Raw genomic sequence first — 25,938 nt, 5'->3', positions numbered from 1 at the left:
CTTTGGCCCTCCAAAATATGAGTAATGTTGGCTGGGACTGATGGGATTTCCAATCCCACGCCATCTGAAGAGCCACACGTTCCCTAACTCTGCTTCAAGAAGGGAAGGATAGCCTTTGGCCCTCCAAAATATGAGTAATGTTAGCTGGGACTGATGGGATTTGCAATCCCATACCATCTGGAGAGCCACACGTTCTCCAATTCTGCTTCAAGAAGGGAAGGATAGCCTTTGACCCAAAATATGGGTTTTACTGGCTGGGGCAGATGGGATTTGTAACCATCTGGAGAGCCACACGTTCCTCAATTCTGCTTCAAGAAGGGAAGGATAGCCTTTGGCCCTCCAAAATATGAGTAATGTTAGCTGGGACTGATGGGATTTGCAATCCCATACCATCTGGAGAACCACACGTTCCCCAATTCTGCTCCAAGAAGAAAAGGATAGTATTTGGCCCTCCAAAATATGGGTTTTGTTGGCTGGGGCTGATGGGTTTTGCAATCCCACAACATTTGGAGGGCCTCCGCCAGCATGACCCATATTTTGGAGGACCAAAGGCTATCCTTCCCTTCTCGGAGCAGAATGAGAGAATGTGTGGCTTTCGAGATGGTGTGGGATTACAAATCCCATCTACCCCAGTCAGCATGACCCATATTTTGGAGGGCCAAAGGCTATCCTTCCCTTCTTGGAGCAAAGCTAGGGAACGTTGAATACAAGCCAAAATGTATTGGTCTTTCGAAAAGAGCAACCCTTTCTTCAAGCATCTTGAGATGGTTTCTAGTTGTCTCCAAACATTTTGGTCTTAGGAAAGGGAATTTGGGTCATAGAAATCCAAAACATGAAGATGGCTAAAGGGTCATATTTTGTATGAGGGTTGAATGAAAAGTAATGCCTCCAACTTCGTAACTCCTCAACAGATGGCAGTACTGGTATGTGGCAGGTACTGGCTTGTTCAGTAGACTCTCCTCTACAGTTCCATTTTGGCAGGAAGCCTTAGCATTGAATGGTTGTGTTGTTAGTGTGTGAAGTATGGAACCCTGCACAGATGGTCGATCAATGCGGCTTGAGCAACGTGCAGTCATTGAATTCTTGACAACAGGTGTCACCTCAATATCTTTAAACTTACTCACCCAACGACACACATTACTCACATCAATATCCAGCAGAAGGTGTCACCCCAAAGGAGATTCATCAGAGAATGCAGGCTATTGATGTGAGTAATGTGCGTCGTTGGGCGAGTAAGTTTAAAGATATTGAGGTGACACCTTCTGCTGTCAAGAATTCAATGACTGCACATTGCTTAAGCCGCATTGATCGACCATCTGTGCAGGGTTCCATACTTCGCACTTTAACAACACAACCTTTCAATGCTAAGGATTTCCTCCAAAATGGAACTGTAGAGGAGAGTCTACTGAACAAGCCAGTACCTGCTGCATACCAGTACTGCCATCTGTTGAGGAGTTACGAAGGTGGAGGCATTACTTTTCATTCAACCCTTGTATTTACTGGTTTCAAATCTTTAAAAACATATGAAAGAAAACGTGGTCAATGGCTGCTAGCCATGAGTGTTTAATACAGTGGTTCCCAACCTTTGGTCCTCCAGGTGTTTTAGACTTCAGCTCTCACAATTTTTAACAGCTGGGATTTCTGGGAGTTGTAGGCCAAAACACTTGGGGACCCATAGGTTGAGAACCACTGGTTTAAGCTCATTCATCCCCTTAACTTAGTTCCAAACCCACAACTGAGCAAAACACAAAGGCTCTCATAGGGTACTATCACGGCTCACTAAACAAAGATACAATCACATGAACTGGGAACAGCAGAAATTGGTTTCCTCAACGTTATAACTGGGAATACAACAGTTCTACCCAACATGGAGGCTTCGCAACTGGTCTTTTGCAACACAGATGTGATGGTGTCCAGGATAAGGAAAGGTAGACCAAACAAGTCCACAAAACAGCCAGTTCTTCATATGCTAAGCATCTAAACCAGTGGTTCTCAACCTGTGGGTCCCCATGTGTTTTGACCTACAACTCCCAGAAATTCTGCCTTGGTCAGATCACATCCGGAATCACACTGTGTCCAATTCTGGGCACTGTGATTGAAGGGAGATGTGTCCAGAGAGGGGGACACTAAAAGGATCAAGGGTCTGGAAAACAAGCCCTATGAGGAGTGGCTTAGCCTGAAGAACAGAAGGCTGAGAAAAGACATGATGGCCATGTATAAATATGTGAGGGGAAGTCACAGGCTTGTTTTCTGCTGCTTTGGAGACTAGGACATCACTGTGAGAGAGAGCTGTTCAGTAGAAACTCTCTGCTCCGGATCTCTCTGTGCACATGCATAGCTCAAGCCTGAACAAAAATGTAACAGTATCCAAAAGTCCCAGACTCAGCTATCTCTCCAGGCATTGCCCGACCAATCGGCTTCATACATCTTTTGTGTGAATATTGTGTCCAATTCTGGGCACCACAAATGAAGAGAGATATTGACAAGCTGAAACAGAGGATATCTGTGGAATGACCAGGGTGGGACAAAGGACTTTTGTCTGCTGGAGCTAGGTGTGAATGTTTCAGCTGACCACCTTGATTAGCATTTAATGGCTTGGAAGTGCCTGGGGGGAATCTTTTGTTGAGAATGATTTGATGTGCTTGATTGTTTACTCTCTGTTGTTTTGCTGTTGTAATTTTTGAGTTTTTTAGTACTGTTCATTTTCATGGTTTCCTCCTTTCTGTCGAAATTGTCCACATGCTTGTGGATTTCAATGGCTTCTCTGTGTAGTCTGACATGGTGGTTGTGAGAGTGAGAGTGGTCTCAGATAGTATGCTGTGTCCAGGTTGGTTCATCAGGTGCTCTGCTATGGCTGACTTCTCTGGTTGAAGTAGTCTGCAGTGTCTTTCAGGACCACTCTCACAATCACCATGTCACTAAATGCTAATCAAGGTGGTCAGCTGAAACATTCACACCTAGCTCCAGCAGACAAGAGTCCTTTGTCCCACCCTGATCATTCCACAGATACATAAACCCATTTTCCTACTTCCAACAGACCTCACTACCTCTGAGGATGCTTGCCATAGATGCAGGCGAAACGTCAGGAGAAAATGCCTCTAGAACATGGCCATATAGCCTGGAAAAACCTACAACAACCCGGTCATGAAAGCCTTCGACAATACATAGAACCAACCTCCCTTTGCATTGTATTATTTGAGAGGAAAGAGGAAACGTTTCCATTTCTATTCCTGGGTCCCCCTCTAGCATCCTTCCGTGACGTGACTCGGTGCTTCGGAAAAACACGCAGAACATTCAAACAACATTGAATTCTTTCAGAGGACATTGCACTCGACCACTTTAAAATCTGGACCTGGAGTTATGAAAAATATTTGCTTAATGTTCTTACTCTTTATGAGATTTAGGGAAACGCTGGCTTTTATAAAGTAAATCTATCCAACTTCATGGAGCTGGAGACACATGGAGCAACCAGACTGAGGACAATGTGGACCTCCAGCTATAACTTCCATCACCCCAACCACTGGCCATTTTGGTACAGTAGAGTCTCACTTATCCGACATTCCACCTTATCCGACGCGCCCCTTTTACCCTTCGATTAAAGGAGCGCTCCCCAACTCTCTCCATTCCCAGTAAGTGAAAAAGGCAAGACAAGGAGGAGGGAGGAAAGGTGAAAAAGAGGCAGGAGCGGAAGCAGAAGTGTCCTCCTTCCTTCCCTCTGTGATTTCCATGCTCCTCTTCCGCATCCAGACACTTCCTGCTGGGCCACTCTAGCCCTGAGGTGTTGTCTTGCCTTAACTCAGTGTTAAGGCAAGACTAGGACGCGGAACAATGGCTTCAAACTACAAGAGAGGAGATTCCATCTGAACATTAGGAAGAACTTCCTGACTGTGAGAGCCGTTCAGCAGTGGAACTCTCTGCCCCGGAGTGTGGTGGAGGCTCCTTCTTTGGAAGCTTTTAAGCAGAGGCTGGATGGCCATTTGTCAGGGGTGATTTGAATGCAATATTCCTGCTTCTTGGCAGGGGGTTGGACTGGATGGCCCATGAGGTCTCTTCCAACTCTTTGATTCTATGATTCTCAATCTGGGGGTCGGGACCCCTGAAGGGGTTACAAGGGGGTATCAGAGGGGTCGCCAAAGACCATCAGAAAGCAGCATTTTCTTTTGATAATGATGGTCTGTGTGGGAAGTCTGGCCCAATTCTATCTCCAGATTGTAGGTGAACTATAAATCCCAGCAACTAAAAGGTAAAGGTAAAGGTTGTCACTTACTGGAAGGTAAAAGGAAGAGGGGCCGACCAAGGGCAAGATGGATGGATGGCATCCTTGAAGTGACTGGACTGACCTTGAAGGAGCTGGGGGTGGTGACGGCCGACAGGGAGCTCTGGCGTGCGCTGGTCCATGAGGTCACGAAGAGTCGGAGACGACTGAACGAATGAACAACAACAACAAAAGGTTGTCCCCTGACATTAAGTCCAGTCATGCTAAGGCTTCCCACCAAAATGGATCTGTAGAGGAGAGTCTACTGAACAAGCCAGTACCTGCCACATACCAGTACTGCAATCTGTTGAGGAGTTACGAAGGTGGAGGCATTACTTTTCATTCAACCCTTGTATTACATTAGCGCAGCATAATATTAAGGTAAAGGTAGTCCCCTGACATTAAGTCCAGTCATGTCTGACTCTGGGGGTGTGGTGCTCATCTTCATTTCTAAGCCGAAGAGCCAGTGTTGTCCATAGACACCTCCAAGGTCATGTGGCCAGCATGACCGCATGGAGTGCCGTTAACTTCCTGCCGGAGCGGTACCTATTGATCTACTCACATTTGCATGTTTTCGAACTGCTAGGTTGGCAGAAGCAAGGGCCGACATTGGAAGCTCACGCCGCTCCCTGGTTTTATTTTCCCCAAACTCCTCCAGTGTTCACATTTGGGAATATTAATATTCAGGCCAAATTTGGTCCAGATCTATCGTGGTTTTGAGTTGACAGTGCTCTTGGGATGTAGGTGAACTTGGGAGTCTCTCCTACTCTAGGATTCTACATCAGGAGTAGGCAAGTCGGGGTCTCATGGATATACTTTTTCTCTCCCGTTCACCATATCAACATGACCCTTTTGGGATCCAAATGTTTCCCCTCTTTCCTGGCAAAAGAGAAGAGGAAGGGGAGGAAAGGGCAGCGAGGGGACTTGGGGAGACCCCTTCCCTCCTGGCCCCCAATTTAGAACTACTGATGTAGTTGAACTACAACTCCCAAACTCAAGGTCAATGCCCACCAAACCCTTCCAGTATTTTCTGTTGGTCATGGGGGGGTCTGTGTGCCTATTCAATTTCATCGTTGGTGGAGTTCTGAATGCTCTTTGATTGTAGGTGAACTATAAATCCCACCAACTACAACTCCCAAATGAAAAACATCAATCCCTCCCCCCAATTCCACCAGTATTCAAATTTGGACGTATCGAGTATTTGTGCCCAATTTGGTCCAGTGAATGAAAATCCATCCTGCATATCAGATATTTACGTTACAGCTGGGGGTTGGACTGGATGGCCCATGAGGTCTCTTCCAACTCTTTAATTCTATGATTCTATTGGCACGGACTTCAGGTGGCAGAGTATTCCAGAGTGATGGTGCCACTGCTGTAAAGGCTCTGCGTCCGGTTGCTGTTAGACACAAGGTCTTGACATTGGGAATTTCCAACAAATCTTGGTCCTCAGAACGGAGGGATCTCTGGGGTTGGTAGGGGGTGAGGCGGTCCCTCAGGTACATCGGCCCCTGACCATGCAAAGCCTTAAAGGTGAGTACCATCACTTTGAAAGTGATCCGGTGCTCAATTGGTAACCAATGCAGCTGTAGTAAGATTGGTGTTATGCGGCATCTCATCGGAATTCCCGCAAGAAGCCCAGCAGCTGCATTTTGTACCAACTTGAGCTTCCGGATCACCGACAGAGGAAGGCCGACTTATTTATTTATTATTTATTTGGGGTTCTTTTACCCCGCCCTTCTCACCCCGAAGGGGACTCAGGGATGGCTTACAGAAGCAAGGCAACTCAGAGGAGATTCCATCTGAACATTAGGAAGAACTTCCTGACTGTGAGAGCCGTTCAGCAGTGGAACTCTCTGCCCCGGAGTGTGGTGGAGGCGCCTTCTTTGGAAGCTTTTAAGCAGAGGCTGGATGGCCATTTGTCAGGGGTGATTTGAATGCAATATTCCTGCTTCTTGGCAGGGGGTCGGACTGGATGGCCCATGAGGTCTCTTCCAACTCTTTGATTCTATGATTCTAAGAAGCTGAGCAGCTGCATTTTGTACCAACTTGAGCTTCCGGATAACCAACAGAGGAAGGCCAACTTATTTGTGATGTAGACGGGGTCGAGAGCAGGGCCTTCTCAGTGGTGGCCCCTCGGCTATGGAACACCCTTCCCCAGACGATCTTAACGTCTTAGATGGTTCATAAGGGGAGATGTGTTTGGACAAGGAAGTTGGGCCAGAACCGTTGGATGGGTAACAATAGGAGACTTGTATTATCTGACATTTTTGTTTATCCAACGTTCTGCATTTATGTTGGATAAGCGAGACTCTACTGTAGTTGGGAATCTAGTGGCAGCTAGAAGGCTACATGATGCCTGGCCTTGACTGCAAGGGGGGAAAAACAGTGGTTATGGAGTACAGAGACGCAGATGTGTAAGAAATAACACAACCAGGTTCTTGTGGGTTTTTTCGGGCTATAGAGCCATGTTCTAGAGGCATTTCTCCTGACGTTTCGCCTGCATCTATGGCAAGCATCCTCAGAGGTTGAGCATCCTCAGACCTCAACCTCTGAGGATGCTTGCCATAGATGCAGGCGAAACGTCAGGAGAAATGCCTCTAGAACATGGCTCTATAGCCCGAAAAAACCCACAAGAACCTAGTGATTCCAGCCATGAAAGCCTTCGACAATACAATAACACAACCATTCTGGAAAACTTCTCTATTATAGATGCCCCCTCCTCCCCCAAGACGTCCCACCCCAACCCCCCAAAATGATGAGAGGTAGAAGCTTGTTTTCTAAAATATTTTCAACCATGATACAAACATCGATGCCATACATCACATTTCATGCTTCAAACCATGTCACAAAAACACAAACCACAAAACAATTCCAGTCATCATGGGAGTCCGTTTCATTGCACTAGGTTCTGAGCTCAGCCCAGCCCTCCATTGTTGTCCTCTCTTATCCGAGGACCGTCCACTCCACTCCACATCGCTTTCAAACTCCACAGAGAAGACAAAGAACACATCTTTCCGTAAAGGCGGCAAGGGTTTACCCACCTCTTCACAACATTCCCAGGATCCGTTTGGGAGAAACGTGAGACAAACCCCGGCAGTGTCAAACCGATTCTCGTGTTTTGTTTTTTTTTCCTTCTGTGATGTGCAACCGTCACTTCAAATGTTCCAAAATCTCCGAGAACTTCTTCACAGATGAAAACCAAACTATTATACGAGCAGATTGCTTACAACACTTCCATTTGCACATAAATTACAAAAAAATTAAAAAAAACTTATATCACATTTATTATTACCCATGGAAAAATACAATTCACACAGGAAAGAAAAGCCATTAGAATGTAAACAATTCTTTTTAAGAGGGCAGAAGAACCACAACAGAAGTGAGATCTCACTGGCGAGCGGGGCAGGAATGGCTCAGCGTGCCCCTTCCGTGCTTTGGGAAGCTTCCACGGAGGTCTCCGGTAGCTTTTTCCAGGCGTGCAAGCGACACGGACAACGGTTAGGAATAAACGACTATTGAAAACACACCAAGCTATATCTTTTGATTACTCGATTCCAAATCTCCCAAGGCAAACCGTTCAAACCGGATGACACCTTTGCTACTGTTAATGCTGAAGAAGAAGGATGGGGAAGAGGAAGAGGAAAGGAATGGTGGGGGACGACAGGAAATGGAAACAAGTTACATTGGCAGTCCTTGTACGAGAAGCAATTGGCGAGCGTTTTCGCTCTGGATTCACAGCACAATAAAAAGCCAGGCACGTCTAGTCTCCTTCAGGGAGGAGTTTAGATTATTTTACCCGTGACATTCAGCTCAATCTGTTCAGTTATGAAACAGGAAGTCTCATAAGACAAGGAGATAAGTTGCCCTATGGGCAAAACAAGGCCTGGGGGGCTGGGTGAGGTCCCTTGGGCTCTTTTCTCAGGCCCTTCTCTCTCTCACCATCCTATCCTTCTTTCCTTCTCTCTTTCCTTCTTCCCTTCCTTCCTTACCTTCCCTCTTTCCTCCCTCCTTCTCTAACTTTTTCCTTCCTTCCTTCCCTTTTGTCTTTCTTCCCCTCTCTCTTTCCTCCCTTCCCCTCCCTCCCTCTCACCATTCCCTTCCACCCTTTCATGTTTCTCTTCCTCCCTTCCTTCTTTCCCTTTCTCCTTCCTTCCTTCCTTCTTTCCTCTCTCCTTCCTTCTCTTTTCCTCCTTCCTTCCCTTTTGTATTTTCTTCCTTCTCTCTTTCCTCCCTTCCTCCTTCGTTCCCTTCCACCCTTTCATCCTTCTTCCCTCTTTATTTTCCTCCTTCTTTTCTGTCTTCCTTCCTTCCTGCCTCCTTCTTTCTCTTTTTCTCCTTTTGTGTCTTTCCTTCTCTCTTTCCTCCTTCCCTCCTCCCTTCCCTTTCATCCTTTCATCCCTCCTTCCTTCCTTCCCCCTTTCCTCCTTCTTCCCTCTTTATTTTTCTCCTTCTTTTATTCCTTTTCTTTTGTCTTCCCTTCCTTCCTTCTCTTTCCTCCCTCCCATTCCCTTCCATCTTTTCCTTCCTTCCTTCTCTCTTTCCTCTCTCCTTCCTTCTCTTTTTCTCCTTCCTTCCATCCCTTCCCTTTTGTCTTTCCTTCCTTCTCTCTTTCCTCCCCCCTCCTTCGTTCCCTTCCACCCTTTCATCCTTCCTTCCTTCCCCCCTTCTCTATTTTTCTCCTTTTCTTCCTTCCTTCTCTCTTTCCTCCCTCCCTTCCCTTTCTCCCTCTCTCCATTTCTCTCCACCCCTTGTCTTCCTTCTCTCTTTCCTCCCTCCCTCAGTTCCCTTCCATCTTTCTCTTCCTCCCTTCCTTCACTCTTTCCTCCCTCCTTCCTTCTCTTTTCCTACCTCATTTCCTTCCTTTCCTCCCTTCCCTTTTGTCTTTCCTTCCTTCTCTCTTTCCTCCCTCCCTCCCTCCTTCCCTCCCACCCTTTCATCCTTCCTTCCTTCTTTCCCCCTTCTTCTCTTTTTCTTCCCTTTTGTCTTCCCTTCTTTCCTTCTCTCTTTCCTCCTTCCCCCTCTCCATTCCTTTCCACCCTTCCATCCTTCTCTTCCTCCCTTCTCCTTCCCTCCCTCCTTCCCTCTCTCTTTGTCCTTTCTTCCTCCCTCCCTCCCTCCATCTCTCCTTTTCTTCCTTCTCTTTTTCCTTCCTCCTTTCCTCCTGGGGGATGTTTAGCTGGGAGATAAGAAGGGAACACGAGAAACATGTTTCCAGATTTCAAAGGGTGTCCCACTGAGGAGGAAGAGGAGGGGGAGAACTGACTTTCTGCTGCTTTAGAGACCAGGGCACAAGGGAGCAATGGGTTCACATGGCAGGAAAAGAGATTGGACTGAAAAGATTAGGAAGAACTTCCCAATAGTAAGAACTGTGTATTGTGTATTGTTGTGATTATTGCCTGTATTGTTGTGTTTGGGCTCGGCCTCATGTAAGCCGCACCAAGTCCCTTGGGGAGATGGTAGTGGGGTACAAATTAAGTGGTGTTGTTGTTGTTGTTGTTATTATTATTATTATTATTATTAACTGTTGGAGAGTGGCCTAGGCTGCCTCGGAGTGTGAAGGAGTCTCCTTCTCTGGAGGCTTTTCCGCAGAGGCTGTCTATCGGGAGTGCTTTGATTGTGCCTTCTTGCATGGCAGGGGGTTGGACTGGATGGCCCTTGGGAGTCTCTTCCTACTCTAGGATTCTATATCAGGAGTAGGCAAGTCGGGGTCTCATGGATATACTTTTTCTCTCCCGTTCACCATATCATCCTGACCCTTTTGGGATCCAAATGTTTCCCCTCTTTCCTGGCGAAAGAGAAGAGGAAGGGGTGGAAAGGGCAGCGAGGGGACTTGGGGAGACCCCTCACTCCCGGCCTGCCATTCGGCCCCCAAGTTAGAACTACTGATGTAGGTGAACTACAACTCCCAAACGTAAGGTCAATGCCCACCAAACCCTCCCAATATTTTCTGTTGGTCGTGGGAGTTCTGTGTGCCAAGTTTGGCTCAATTCCATCGTTGCTGGAGTTCAGAATGCTCTTTGATTGTAGGTGTACTATAAATCCCAGCAACTACAACTCCCAAATGACAAAATCAACCTCTCCCCCAAATTTGGACATATTGGGTGCCAAATTTGGTCCAGCGAATGAAAATACATCCTGCCTATCAGATATTTACATTGCGATTCATAACAATAGCAAAACTACAGTTCTGAAAATAATGTTATGATTGGGGGTCACCACATTAAGAGGTCACGGCATTAGGAAGATGGAGAAACACTGCCCTAAAGCTTCTAATCCACGTGTGTAACAATCCCAACGTTGTTGTAACTCAAGCAGCGAGATCACCCTTCAAAGCTCTTTGCTGGATAGCTCAAATGCACAGATGACACACCACTGACATATACACCCCTATAGTTTAAAAATCCCATAGAAAAGACAAGCACGCACAATGCTGGCTGGTTTTTTTTTCGTTTGTTTGTTTTTTGCTTACACCTTGCTTATGAGGCTAGTGGTAAAAGAGTTCAGAAAGACAAACCACCCGCGAAGAGACAGGATCACAAGTGCTGCAGCCGGCTGAACACACTTCAGAAGTCGAGGAGTTAATCGGGCTCAGAAGGAGGGTTAGTAGCGACACAGTTCTTGCAGACAGGAATGGTTATTTCAAGTTAGCAGCCGCACCAAGAGAAGAGGCGGGAGAAAGGAATTCATAGAAGCGGTCAGGTGCGCCCAAGGGCTAAACACGGGCAGGGGTGTGTGTGTGTGTGTGAGTGAGAGAGCGCGAGTGTGTGCAGAGTGGATGTCCAAGAGGCTGTGTGGGTTTAGGACACAAGAGAGCATGCAAGGTAGGGCCCCGCTATTGCGTCAGGAGCTACAACCTATAAGACAGAAGGTGGAAAGCAAACAAAAAGAAGGAAGGACATACAAGAGAACACAAAGTTAGTCCGGCGTTCGAGTTCAAAAAACAGCCATAGAGCAAGGGAAACACTACAATCGTGGCTCCCTCTCTTCCTTCCTTTATTTTCCTTCTTTCTTTCCTTCCTTCCTTCTTTCTCTTCCTTTTCTTTCTTTCTTAATCTCTCTTTCCTTCCTTCTTTCTTTTTCCTTCCTTCCTTTCTTTCCTTCTTTCTTTCCTTCCTTCCTTTTCTTTTTCTTCCCTTTCTTTCTTTGTCTCTCTCACTTTCTCATTTTCCTTCCTTCTTTCTCCTTCCTTCGTATATCTTTCCTTCTTTTTTCCTTCCTTCTTTTTATTTCCTTTCCTTTCTTTCTTTTTCTTTCTTTCTTTCCTTCCTTCTTTCTTTCATGCCTTCTTTCTCTTTCCTTCCTTCCTTCTTTTTCTTTCTTTTCATCCTTCCTTCCTTCTCTTTCTTTCCTTCCTTCCGTCTTTCTTTGTCTTCCTTTTCTGTCTTTATCTCTCACACTTTCTCTCTTTCCTTCCTTCTCCTTCCTTCCTTCCTTCCGCCCTCCCTCCCTATATCTTTCCTTCTTTTTTCTTCCTTCTTTTTTCATTTCCTTTTCATTCTTTCTTTCTCTTTCCTTCCTTCTTTCTTTTTCTTTCCTTCCTTCTTTCACTCCTTCTTTCTCTTTTCTTCCTTTCCTCTTTCTCTTTCTTTCTTTTCATCCTTCCTTCTTTCTCTTTCCTTCTTCTCCTTCCTTCCTTCCTTCCTTCCTTCCTTCCTTCCTTCCTTCCTTCCTATATCTTTCCTTTTTTCCTTTCCTTTTTTCCTTCCTTCCTTCCTTCCTTCCTATATCTTTCCTTATTTTTCTTCCTACTTTTTATTTCCTTTCTTTCTCTTTCCTTCTTTCTTTTACTCCTTCTTTCTCTTTCCTTCCTTTCTTCTTTCTCTTTCTTTTTTTCATCCTTCTTTCTTTCTTTCCTTCCTTCCTTTTTCTTTTTCCTTCTTTCTTTTAATCCTTCTTTCTCTTTCCTTCCTTTCTTCTTTTTCTTTCTTTCCTTCCTTCCTTTATCTTTCCTTTTTTTCTTTCCTTCTTTTTCCTTCCTTCCTATATCTTTCCTTCTTTTTCTTCCTTCTTTTTATTTCCTTTCTTTCTCTTTCCTTCCTCCTTTCTTTCACTCCTTTCTCTTTCCTTCCTTCCTTTCTTTTTTTCATCCTTCCTTCCTTCTTTCTCTTTCTTTCCTTCCTATATCTTTCCTTCTTTTTATTTCCTTCGTTCCTTTCTTCCTTCTTTTTCTTTCTTTTCCTTCCTTTTCTTTCTAATACCATAATAAAATGTGGAGTCTTTAGGACATTACAAGATCCTAGTCTTGCTTTTTTTCTGGAAGACAAAGACAAGGCAAGACCACCTTCCTCGTTGCCAAAGTCCTCCAAAAATCACCATCCCAGGATTCTGGGGAAGTGTTGTGTTCCTTCCCCAGCAGCCTGTTGCCTAAGGAGGGAGAGGGACAAAAGGGTCTGCAGAGAAACAAGACAGGGATGAGTGGATCTCATTTTGGTTTTGGCCCAGTCCAATACCAGATTGTGTCCTCCAACTACTCATCCCAAAGGAACGTCACTTCAGAAGGAACAAGAGTTGGAACTACACATGCTTTTGGAGAACTTAAATCAATGGGATATATTAATATATATAAATGGGTGTATTTTTACGTCTAACATTTGAGTGAGCACCAATGTTCTATGTCTATAATAAAAAGCAATTGGCAGAAGCCAATAAACGGGCCAATACGTACTCGGCTGATTTCCAGAAGTGTCCTGGATGAGAGAGCCTCCGGTTGAGCTTTGGCAACTTTTCCAGCATGTCCATCAGAAGCGTGAAGCTGGGGCGCTCGTTGACATCAAAAGACCAACATGCCGAGAGGATTTCCTTAAAAAGTAAAATCACAGGTGAGTTAGGGCTGTGTTTACAAAGTCTGTTTTGATGATGGACATAAACCTCCACTGATCATTGCTAGGGCAGTCGCAGTTGTATACAGCTCTGCATGGAAAACTATGGATCGACTTACGCCGACTTCTTTTCCCAGGCTGCTTGAAGAGAGGACCTGCTTCATCCCTTCACCGCTCCCGATCTGCCAGATCAGGGCCTCTGCTGGCTGGCTCTTATATGGCCACTCTCTGGCTTGGAGCTCGTACCACACAGTCCTGAGAAACCCAAGGAATTTGAACATTAGTTTCTGCGACATTGAGGAACCACTAAAACCTCTACCAATGTAAAAGAGTCATTTCATTCTATTCCCCATCCCTTTCCTTTGAAGAAGCCCATAACACAAAACAATACAAAAAGTCACATGGACACAGATTTTACTTCCCATTTTACTTTTTCTCACACCAACAATCCTATGTGGCAGCTAAAGATTTCCTAGGCCCCTTTTCATAATATTGTTTACATGATTTTAATGTAAACATGAACCACCACCTCCTCCTGAGAAAAATGTATAATATCACAAAGGACGACCACCTCACCCGCCTCATAGGAAACCTGCTACAAAACAGGAGCTTTTTTGTTGAGTTCCAGGGCCAGAGAAGCAGATGGCGGAAACAGAAGAACGGCCTGCCTCAGGGGAGCGTCCTTGCTCCATCCATGTTCAACATCTACACAAATGGCCAGCCACTGCCAGAAGGGACAGAGAGTTTCATCTATGCTGATGATTGTGCCATTACCACTCAAGCAGGGAGCTTTGAGATGGTTGAAAAGAAGCTCTCCGAAGCTCTAGGTGCTCTTACTGCCTATTACAGGGAAAACCAACTGATCCCTAATCCATCTAAAACACAGACATGCACCTTTCACCTTAAGAACAGACAAGCATCCTGAGCTCTGAGGATTACCTGGGAAGGAATCCCACTGGAGCATTGCAACACACCCAAATACCTGGGAGTCAGTTTGGACCGTGCTCTGACCTACAAGAAGCACTGCCTGAACATCAAGCATAATGTGGGCGCTAGAAACAACATAATACGAAAGCTGACTGGCACAACCTGGGGATCACAACCAGACACAGTGAAGACATCTGCCCTTGCGCTGTGCTACTCCGCTGCTGAGTATGCATGCCCAGTGTGGAACACATCTCACCATACTAAAACAGTGGATGTGGCTCTTAATGAGACATGCTGCATTATCACGGGGTGTCTGCACCCCACACCACTGGAGAAATTACACTGCTTAACCGGTATTGCACCACCTGACATCTGCCGGGAAGTGGCAGCCAATAGTGAAAAGACCAAGGCAGAGACATCTCCAGCTCATCCCCTGTTTGGGTATCAGTCAGCACGTCAACGACTTAAATCAAGACATAGTTTTCTAAGATCTACAGAGACACTCGCTGGAACACCTCAGCAAGCGAGAGTCCAAAAGTGGCAGGCTCAAACCCAGAACCTCAACCAATGGCTGATACCAGATGAGAGACTCCCCCCTGGGCATACAGAGGACTGGGCGACTTGGAAGGCGCTGAACAGACTGCGCTCTGGCACCACAAGATGCAGAGCCAACCTTCAGAAATGGGGCTACAAAGTGGAATCCACGACATGCGAGTGCGGAGAAGAGCAAACCACTGACCACCTGCTGCAATGCAACCTGAGCCCTGCCACATGCACAATGGAGGACCTTCTTGCAGCAACACCAGAAGCACTCCAAGTGGCCAGATACTGGTCAAAGGACATTTAATCAACTACCAAACTCACACATTTTGTATTTTCTCTGTTTGTTTGCTTTGTTCTGTTAGAAATGTAATATAATTGACTGGCTGCCCTGACACGAGAAATAAATAACTGATCTAGAAGGCCACACACTGTGAGGTTAGAGGCTCCTCTGTGGAGTGTCTCTCCTTCTCTTACCCAAAAGCATAGACATCAGCAGCTTTAGAGAAAGGAAGCTTATCTTCATCCTTCCCAGGAGCCATCTCACGCACAATCTCTGGAGACAGGTAGCAGAGCCAATCGTGTGGCAGCTTCAGTTCGTTCTCACGCCTAAAGGAAGAAAAAGATGGAGACTGAAGGAGCCATCCTTCCATGATCAGAGTACAGAGGAAGTCAATACAATTAGAATCATAGAGTTGGGAGAGACCTTGTGGGCCATCCAGTCCAACCCTCTTCCAAGAAGCAGGAAGAAGCGGTTACTGGGAACATCAATTTAGAAAGGCTTATTTACTTTGAAAGGAAATATTCTATTATTTAACAGGAAGAAACGTAAACTGTGTAAGTTTTTGGCTGTATAATGGGTGAGAAATGTTGAAACTGTTTCTTCTGCTTGGCTATGCTGCCAACTTTCTATTTTCAGTGCTGAGGGAAACCAAGTAACTCTACTATATGTTACACTGCTGTTTGTTATGGCTTTAGGGAGGTTATATTCTTATCTAAAATATTCACACATAGTCTGTGGTAGTGTGAAAACAGATTTAACAAGTTTATTAAACAGTCTTGAAAGTATTTCAGGTACAAAAAGCTTATCGGTTGCGTTAAATAGTACAGTGCTTGAATTCAGTTTCAGTCACAACTTCAAAACTGGGAATTTATATTTTCCCTTCAAAATAGATTCTTCCCTACAAACAGCCTGCGAAGTCTGCACGCACCAGTTGTACAATTGTGCCAATTGCGAAGGTGCTATTCCAACAACAGACAGGGTATAGGGTTTTTAACTTTAAAGATTCCACCCACTGTCACCAATTGCACAGACAGTTCTTAAATTCTGCCACCAGTTATACAGGTGTGGATGATTGTGGATGTAATTTATCTCAGGCCTCAATTGTTGATAAGAATTTGTTATAGGGGAGGCCAATTATTACTTGTAAATTAAGGTAACTGCCACCAACGTGAGGTATCGCCGATGAGAACTGGCGCCCCAGACGCAGATTAATGGAGATGAGAGGGTCTTCAACAAAAGTTAATAAGTTTATTATGTACAAAGCGTATGGTTGCAGGCTGTTAAATAACTTGGAATAACTTATAGAACTTTGAATGTAACTTGGTTTGCAATACAGTTCACTCTTCTATTTATTATTTATTTATTTATTTGATGCACTTATTAACCGCCATTCTCAGCCCATTAGGGCGACTCATGGCGGTGTACAAATACATATAGAAGACAATTTACAAAGGAAACCAATTACAACAACATATAGACTATACAACAATTACAGACAACATTAAAAATCCGCTTCGTCTCTTAGTAGAATCATAACCAGTCTCATATTCCTTGTTCCATTCCGATCTTCTTTACCACATTGTTGCACTTAACTAAATGCCCTCTCGAACAGCCATGTCTTAAGGCTTTTTCGGAAGGACATGAGGGAGGGCGCCTGCCTGATGTCTGCAGGGAGAGTGTTCCACAGCCGGGGGGCCACCACCGAGAAGGCCCTCTCCCTCGTCCCCGCCAGCCGTGCCTGTGAGGCAGGCGGGATCGAGAGAAGGGCCTCCCCAGACGATCTCAAGGTCCTCGTGGGCTCGTAGGCCAAGATGCGGTCCGAAAGGTATTTTGGGCCGGAACCGTTTAGGGCTTTGTAGGCCAAAACCAGCACCTTGAATTGGGTCCGGTAGCAAATCGGCAGCCAGTGGAGCTGGGACAACAAGGGCGTTGTGTGCTCCCTGCTACCCGCTCCAGTTAGTAACATGGCTGCCGCGCGCTGAACCAGCTGCAGCTTCCGGGCCGTCTTCAAGGGCAGCCCCACGTAGAGAGCGTTGCAGTAGTCAAGGCGGGATGTGACCAGAGCGTGTACCACCGTGGCCAAGATGACACAACTTGTGATTGACTTTTACTGAGATGAAGCACTTTATTAACAATGTTTCCTAATGAGAATAGCCTTCCGATTTGATCTTTTCTTGATCAAATCCTAGATCTCTAGTCCTTCCCTGACTAGTAATCTAAACGAGCTTCCTTTAGCCCTCTCTGACTAAAGAAACTATTTAGGTTTCCCCCTTCAGCCTTCCTAGACTGAAGAAACCTCCGGCTATACACACACTGCTCTCCACTCTCAACTCTCAACTCTTCACTCCCAACTACTAACTCCGACTGCTAACTCCGAACAGAACTGCTTCTTTTCAAAGACGCAGATAACATTTTCTTGCTTGGCTCCGCCCACTTCTCACTCTCCTGCCTGGTCTCCTTGGCAACGCTACTGTGGATACAACCAGTTAACTCTAGTTTCAGCTACTGTTACCAACACAAATATATTCTAACAGTTAAACATATACATAGTATCAATTTATTTATTTATTTATTTATTTATAACTGTGCTTATATACCGCCGTTTCTCAGCCTAAATCGGCGACTCAACGCGGTTTACAACACAACGACAAGCAGCAATATTCCATTAAAAAGCATAAAAACACATACACAATACACGATATTATTGGGCCACCAATAATAATCCAATGCATCTCTTAATTGTAGTCGCAATCCAATTTCGTCGTCTGTGATTAACCAATCCTTGTTCATCAGTTTCGTTGCACCAGATTAATTGAATGCTTGTTTAAACATCCATGTCTTCAACCTTTTTCGAAATACCATCAGCGAAGGGGCTGATCTCACCTCTATGGGGAGGGCATTCCAAAGCCGAGGGGCCACCACAGAAAAGGCCCTGTCTCTCGTTCCCGCCAGCTGCACCTGTGAAGCAGGCGGGATAGAGAGCAGGGCCTCCCCAGAAGATCTTAGGGTCCTGGTGGGCTGATAGGCCGAGATACGTTCGGATAGATAAGTTGGGCCAGAACCGTTTAGGGCTTTAAAGGCCAGCGCCAGCACTTTGAATTGGGCCCGGTAATAACTTCTGCACACAGCCCAATTCCTCAGGGTCTGTCTAGCAATAGTCCTTCCTATGAAGTAACTATCTAGAATCTATTTCCAAGTTAGACTCCTTACTAATTCTTCACTGCTATTCCTAATCTACAACTGCTCTCTCCTAACTATCCGCTCCAACTCTCTCCTCTAACACACACAAGCCTCAGAATTTTAAAACGCTACTTTTTTTTTCCTGTCAGATTCTCCAAAGCTTCTCCCCCTTTCTCTACACCAATCCCAGCCATTCCCTGCTGTCTTATGCCTAGGATACGCCCCTCTCTCCCTGAACTACACTTAAGATGGTGTCTCCCTTCTCCAAAATGGCTGTTGATGCTTCGCCTAGCCCACTTCCTATCTTCCTAAGCTTATAGGCTTCTCCAGGCCCTGCATCCTCGCTATAAATAAGGTAAGGGTTCATCACAGATGACTTAAAATGGGGTTGCCACGTCCAACAACTTGGCCTTCTATTTGCAAAGTAATCAACACATTTCCCAATGCAAAGACAAGCTAAATACAGTTTCTTGCCTGTGAGGGACTCCATAACTCATCATAAGTTTACCAGAGCAGATCTTGGACCTGGCGGGAACAAGACGTTAATACTCACCTTCCCTCCTGGACAACACCGGAAATTCCAAACAGGCCAAAGTCGGTGATCACCACTTTGCCGTTTTCATAGAAAATGTTCTTGGATTTGAGATCTTTGTGAACAATCCCTTTTGCGTGAAGGTACCCCATGCCCTGAGAAAACACAGAAGCAGAAGTGAGAAGGAATGTATAGAATCATAGAATCCTAAAGCTGGAAATGACCTCATGGTCATGGGCCATCCAGTCCAACCTTATTTTGCCAGGAAGCAGGAAAATTGCATTCAAAGCACTCCCGACAGATGGCCATCCAGCCTCTGTTTCAAACCCTCCAAAGAAGGAGCCTCCACCACAGGGCAGAGTTCCACTGCTGAACAGCTTTAACAGTCAGGAAGTTCTTCTTAATTTTCAGATGGAATCTCCTTTCATAGAATCAAAGAGTTGGAAGAGACCTCATGGGCCATCCAATCCAACCCCCTGCCAAGAAGCAGGAATGTTGCATTCAAATCACCCCTGACAGATGGCCATCCAAGGTGTTGGTATTGGCCTATAAAGCCCTAAACGGTTCCGGCCCAAGATACCTATCTGACCGCATCTCGGCCTATGAACCCACCCGGACTTTGAGATCTTCCGGGGAGGCCCTGTTCTCGATCCCGCCAGCCTCTCAAGCACGGTTGGCGGGGACGAGGGATAGGGCCTTCTCGGTGGTGGCTCCTCGGCTGTGGAACGCCCTTCCTGTAGACGTTAGGCTGGCACCATCTCTCATGACATTCCGTAGAAAGTTGAAGACCTGGATGTTTGTGCAGGCGTTTGAGTAATTCAGTGCAATTTTGGTAATTTGAACATAGGAACGGAACAATGGACGACGAATTTGGATCACGCTTGGATGATGAGGCGATTGGGGATGGGATTTGTGATAATTGTGTATTGATGATTGCTTATTAGTTGTTAATGGAAATGTGTAATTTAACTGTTATTGTATATTTGTATATTAGTTATTGCTGTTTTTATTGCCTTTGCTGTTTGGAAACCGCTGTGAGTCGCCCTCAGGCTTGAGATGCAGCGGTATACAAGAATAGTAAATAAATAAATAAATAATAAATCCAGCCTCTGCTTAAAAGCTTCCAAAGAAGGAGCCTCCACCACACTCCGGGGCAGAGAGTTCCACTGCTGAACGGCTCTCACAGTCAGGAAGTTCTTCCTCATGTTCAGATGGAATCTCCTCTCTTGTAGTTTGAAGCCATTGTTCCGCGTCCTAGTCTCCAAGGAAGCAGAAAACAAGCTTGCTCCCTCCTCCCTGTGGCTTCCTCTCACATATTTATACATGGATATCATATCTCTTCTTCAGGCTAAACATGCCCAGCTCCTTAAGCCGCTCCTCATAGGGCTTGTTCTCCAGACCCTTGATCATTTTAGTCGCCCTCCTCTGGAGACATTCCAGCTTCTCAATATCTCTCTTGAATTGTGGTGCCCAGAATTGGACACAATATTCCAGGTGTGGTCTAACCAAAGCAGAATAGAAGGGTAGCATTACTTCCCTGGATCTAGACACTATGCTCCTATTGATGCAGGCCCAAAATCCCATTGGCTTTTTTTGCCGCCACATCACATTGTTGGCTCATGTTTAACTTGTTGTCCACGAGAACTCCAAGATCTTTTTCACACGTACTGCTCTCGAGCCAGGCATTGTCCCCCATTCTGTATCTTTGCATTTGGTTTTTCCTGCCAAAGTGTCACTGTTAAACTTCATTAATGTTCAGGTGGAATCTCCTTTATTGTAGTTTGTAACTATTGTTCCATAATATTACTGTCAATGACCAGCACCAAAAAATGAACAAATGTCAGAATAGGAACATACGCATTTAGGTATTAAGAAACAACAACAACAACATTTATTATGGTCCATAGATCCATCAGTAAAAGCAACAGTTATTATAAATTATCCCATCTCAGGAGAAGTCCATTGTACAAAATCCATCTACATGGTTTCAAGTAATACCCCTATCAGAGGTTAGTGCATTCTCAGCCTTGTTACCACCGCGAGGAATTTTACCAGGGTTGAATGAAAAGTAATGCCTCCACCTTCATAACACCTCAACAGATGGCAATACTGGTATGCCGCAGGTACTGGCTTGTTCAGTAGACTCTCCTCTACAGTTCCATTTTGGCAGGAAGCCTTAGCATTGAATGGTTGTGTTGTTAAAGTGTGACGTATGGAACCCTGTGCAGACAGTCAGTCAATGCGACTTAAGCAACATGCAGTCATTGAATTCTTGACAGCAGAAGGTGTCACCCCAAAGAAGATTCATCAGAGAATGCAAGCTGTTTATGGTGATTGTTTTGATGTGAGTACTGTGCATCGTTGGGTGAGAAATTTTAAAGATGTTGAGGTTGGAACATCTGACTTGCATGACAAACAAAGAGTTGGATGTCCTGTGACAGCAACCACCGAGTTTCACAAGCAAAACGCTGAGAGATTGGTTCAGGATGATCGTTGTATCACTCAGAGAGAAATTTCAAGCATAATTGGCATTTCACAAGAACGTGTGGGTCACATAGAATCATAGAATCAAAGAGCTGGAAGAGACCTCATCGGCCATCCAGTCCAACCCCTTGCCAAGAATCAGGAATATTGCATTCAAATCACCCCTGACAGATGGCCATCCAGCCTCTGTTGAAAGGTTTCCAAAGAAGGAGCCTCCACCACACTCCGGGGCAGAGAGTTCCATGACTGCTTTGCTTGACTATCGGAAGATCTGTGCATGATGGGTACCCAGGATACTGACGCCTGAAATGAAAGCGCACAGACTTGAAACTTCAGAGACTGGATCTCACAACAGTACGATATCCTCCATACAGTCGAGATTTAGCACCGTCTGACTTCCATCTGTTCCCGATAATGAAAGACCTGTGGGGACATCATTATAGAATCATAGAATCATAGAATCAAAGAGTTGGAAGAGACCTCATGGGCCATCCAGTCCAACCCCCTGCCAAGAAGCAGGAATATTGCATTCAAACCACCCCTGACAAATGGCCATCCAGCCTCTACTTAAAAGCTTCCAAAGAAGGAGCCTCCACCACACTCTGGGGCAGAGAGTTCCACTGCTGAACGGCTCTATGCTTTTGATGAAGACGTTGAGAGAACCGTGAGACGCTGGTTGTGGAAACACAGTGTCGACTTCTTCCATGTCGACTTCTTCTTCAGAAAACTTGTTCATCATTGGCCAAAATGTATCCAATTGTCTGGTGATTATGTGGACAAGTGAATAGTGGTAGTTAAAGAGCTTACTTACTTACTTAGGCGATCCCTCGTTGGACGAGTAAGATGGTCTTCCATCATGGATTTCCCTGTGGGTCCGTATGTGGCTGTGGAGCCCTATTCTTGCTCTGCATCTTCTCCCGCAGTGAGGGCATTGGTTTCCAGGTGGAAGGCGGTCCCGGTCGGGGTTGGCTTGACGCGCCTTCCTCCTGGCACGTTTCTCTCTTTCACCCTCCATTCATGCCTCCTCAAATTCTGCAGCACTGCTGGTCACAGCTGTCCTCCAGCTGGAGCGCTCAAGGGCCAGGGCTTCCCAGTTCTCAGTGTCTATGCCAGAGTTTTTAAGGTTGGCTTTGAGCCCATCTTTAAATCTCTTTTCCTGTCCACCAACGTTCCGTTTTCCGTTCTTGAGTTCTGAGTAGAGCAGCTGCTTTGGGAGACGGTGGTCAGGCATCCAGACAACATGGCCGGCCCAGCGGAGTTGATGTTGGAGGACCATCGCTTCAATGCTGGTGGTCTTTGCTTCTTCCAGCACACTGACGTTTGTCCGCTTGTCTTCCCAGGAGATTTGCAGGATTTTCCGGAGGCAGCGCTGATGGAATCGTTCCAGGAGTTGCATGTGATGTCTGTAGACAGTCCACGTCTCACAGGCATAGAGCAGGGTTGGGAGGACAATAGCTTTATAGACAAGCACCTTGGTCTCCCTACGGATGTCCCGGTCCTCAAACACTCTCTGCTTTATTCTGGAAAATGCTGCACTTGCAGAGCTCAGGCGGTGTTGTATTTCGGCGTCGATGTTGACTTTGGTGTTAAAGAGCACATTCTAAGGATTATTTCTGTGTTTGATTTATTAAAATATTCCCATCCAAATCCAAGTAACGAAGGTGGAGGCATTACTTTTCATTCAACCCTCGTACCCTGTGGAACTTGCCCTCTAAAAGATATCTAACAATCCTCTGCATATTTGGGGGGGGGGGGGGGCATGACTGGCCATTTCTTACCTTAATAATCTCCTGGGCTATCTGCCTGGTCTTGTTAATATCCAGAGATATTTTGGGGTCTCTTACGAATGAATGAAGTGTCCTTCCTTTGCAGAAACTAAGGCAGAGGGACAGAAATAAGTGTCAAAAAACTAATACTAGCTGTAACTATGAAAATATAACATGGCTTCATTATTTACAAATCAAAGATTACTATAAACAAGATTTTAAAAAACAGGATTTGACTGGGAAGAAAATATATGGGAAAAATTTTTGAAGAGGGAAAGGAAAATAGTTACAATGATCTATAATAAATTACTATCATGGACAACAGAAAAAGAACAGGTCTTGTATGATTAAGTGGGCGGAAAATTTAAGGAGACCAATCCAATTCAGGGAGTGGGAACAAATGTGGAACAAAAAGTTAAAAAGATATTTATGCTATGGATTTAAAGGAGAACTGGTTTAAAATGTTCCAGAGATGGTACACCACTCCAAAAAAAAAAAAAATTAAGCCATATGTATAAAAATACATTGGATAAGTTGGAAATGCTGTGAAAAAGTAGGTACATTCTGTCATATGTGGTGGACATGCAAGGAAACAACCAAATATTGGTCTTTAATCCACAAGGAAACACAAAAAAAAATTAAACAAGAAGTTCAAGAAAAAACCAGAATACTATTTGTTGGGCTTTACTGACTTGGAATTACAATTGAATGAAAATGAAGATAAACTATTGACAATGTCAATGTCAAGGACCAAGGCAGTGACATCCCCAGCTCATTCCTTGTTTGGGTATCAGCCAGCACGTCAACGAGTTAAATCAAGAAATAGTTTTCTTAGATCCACAGAGACACTCGCTGGAACACCTCAGCAAGCGAGAGTCCAAAAGTGGCAGGCTCAAACCCAGAACCTCAATCAGTGGCTGATACCAAATGAGGGACTCACAGAAAACTGGGCGACTTGGAAGGCGCTGAACAGACTGCGCTCTGGCACCACGAGATGCAGAGCCAATCAAGAAATGGGGCTACAAAATGGAATCCACGACATGCGAGTGTGGAGAAGAGCAAACCACAGACCACCTGCTGCAATGCAACCTGAGCCCTGCCACATGCACAATGGAGGACCTCCTTGTGGCAACACCGGAGGCACTCCAAGTGGCCAGATACTGGTCAAAGGACATTTAACCAACTACCAAGTTTGCAAAATTTGTGTTTTTTTATCTGTTTGTTTGTTTTGTTCTGTTATAAATGTAATACAATGGTATGGTTGAGGATGACCCGATAAATAAATAAATAAATAAAATCAGTTCTAGATTATTAAATATGGTTTTCTGTGGGCAAGAAGATGGCAGTTACCGGATGGCATATGTTCTGTATCAGAAACTAGAGCTGATGTGGTCTATCCAATGCAATTTTCTGAATCAGCACCACAAATAACCAAACCAAATCTAAAGCTGACCAAAAGCTGATTCGTAACCCTTTTGGCACTAATGTTGGAGAGTGGTCCCAGGTCAAAAAAAGGGTGGAAACCACTGCATTAAAAAAAATCAGAACAATCTTCTGTATTTTCTAGGTAGATGCAAGAGGCTTGGGGTGACAAATACCCTGGGACCCTCGACAGTGCTGTAACCCAGAGATTTTGATCTTTACCTTGTAATAATTGCTAGGTGCGGGGGGTTCATGCAAGCCCCCATGAAGAGCACCACATTCTCATGTCTGGTTTGTCGGTAATTCATCACCTCCTTCTTGAAAAGCTTCAGGTGGTCCTGATTGTTCCCATCGATTTCCAACAATCGGATGGCCACTTCTCCGTGCCACCTGCCCCGGTAAACTTTGCCCCAGCGTCCTTGGCCAATTGGGTCCCCTAGTTCGATCTGCTCAAAGGGGATGTCCCACTCCTGCAGGTAGACGCTCGTTTGGCTGCCTTTGCGGCAAATCATCCCTCGCCAGCGACTCCGCCGGCTGGGCAGGTCATCGATCTCGTCGTCATCGTCTTCCGCTTCCGACTTGTTTGGCTCTTGGTCTTCCGCATGCTGAGAAGGAAAAGGGCATCAGTAACTGGGATGGGAGCACTTCAGATTGCATTCTCCCCAACCTTACAGCATCAGTACCCTCATTTCATCACAGTCCCTCATTCTTCATGCCACTGTTCCCACCCTAAATATCTCAGTGTCACCGTAGACCAAAGATAACCAGCTGAAGCCTAACCCTGCCAAGACACAAGTGTGTGCTTTCCAGCTATGTAACCATGGAGACAACAGGAAATTGAAAGTTACCTAGGCAAAGAGCTCAAACACTGTTTCCATCCTAAATATCTTGGGGTCACCTTAGATCAAACACTAACATTAAGGATGAAATGGCAGGGAGAAGGTTTGAGGAAAAGAGGCAAAAGAGAGTCCCTGGGGTCTGTAAAAGCACGGTTTATTCTTGTTTGGCGCCAACCGGATATGAACCCTGCTGGTAGTCCAGGAAACAGGGTGCTGAACAAAAGAATTGCCTTGGTTTATATACCCTTTAAAATAATATGCATGCATCTATGTGCATCACAAAATTCCACTTTTACATTAAATCCAATGGCATATTTCAACTTCAACACCTTCAATCTTCCATTAAGCACCTTTATCTAAAGAGCTGCTCATTAAGAGGACCATAGCTCCAGACTGTCTACCAGGCTACTGATAGCCAGAGCTTCCATCCTCCTCGAGATAAGTCCTGAAGAAGCCTTTTGATAGCCAGGCTCATTAATCTTACGATAAGCTCTGCTTGGTACCAGTCATGATATTTGCCTGATGCCTGAGACATTCATAGAATCATAGGAGTTGGAAGAGACCTCATGGGCCATCCAGTCCAACCCCATTCTGCCAAGAAGCAGGAACATTGCATTCAAAGCACCCCTGACAGATGGCCATCCAGCCTCTGTTTAAAAGCTTCCAAAGAAGGAGCCTCCACCACACTCCAAGGCAGAGAGTTCCACTGCTGAACAGCTCTCACAGTCAGGAAGTTCTTCCTAATGTTCAGATGGAATCTCCTTTCCATATACCTCTTTCTGGCCTCTTAGCGGCAACTTAATTTGCAGCTTTTAAGAAGCCAAGTGAAGTGAAGTTCATACATTCTATATATATTTTCCAATTCCTATTTCTAATATGGTTACATCCAAT

General features: G+C 45.2%; 1 protein-coding gene across 1 annotated transcript in view; it reads right to left on the bottom strand.

Annotated features, from left to right (window-relative positions):
* Positions 1 to 7,515: 7,515 nt before the first annotated feature.
* Positions 7,516 to 25,938, bottom strand: part of KSR1 (kinase suppressor of ras 1) — a 214,573-nt gene continuing 196,150 nt past the window's right edge. The window contains exons 14-20 of the mRNA XM_067472008.1: positions 24,431 to 24,813; positions 22,799 to 22,895; positions 18,558 to 18,691; positions 15,019 to 15,150; positions 13,194 to 13,329; positions 12,921 to 13,054; positions 7,516 to 7,865 (exon numbers count right to left, since the gene is read on the bottom strand). Coding sequence (XP_067328109.1) covers positions 7,787 to 7,865; positions 12,921 to 13,054; positions 13,194 to 13,329; positions 15,019 to 15,150; positions 18,558 to 18,691; positions 22,799 to 22,895; positions 24,431 to 24,813 — 1,095 coding nt within the window. The 3' untranslated portion in view covers positions 7,516 to 7,786. The remainder of the gene's footprint in view (positions 7,866 to 12,920; positions 13,055 to 13,193; positions 13,330 to 15,018; positions 15,151 to 18,557; positions 18,692 to 22,798; positions 22,896 to 24,430; positions 24,814 to 25,938) is intronic.

This window comes from Anolis sagrei, chromosome 11 (assembly GCF_037176765.1).
Source record: "Anolis sagrei isolate rAnoSag1 chromosome 11, rAnoSag1.mat, whole genome shotgun sequence".
In the NCBI taxonomy this organism is placed as follows: Eukaryota; Metazoa; Chordata; class Lepidosauria; order Squamata; family Dactyloidae; genus Anolis; species Anolis sagrei.
The sequence above is the reverse complement of the archived record's forward strand: the minus strand, read 5'-3'. Positions and strand labels throughout refer to the sequence as shown.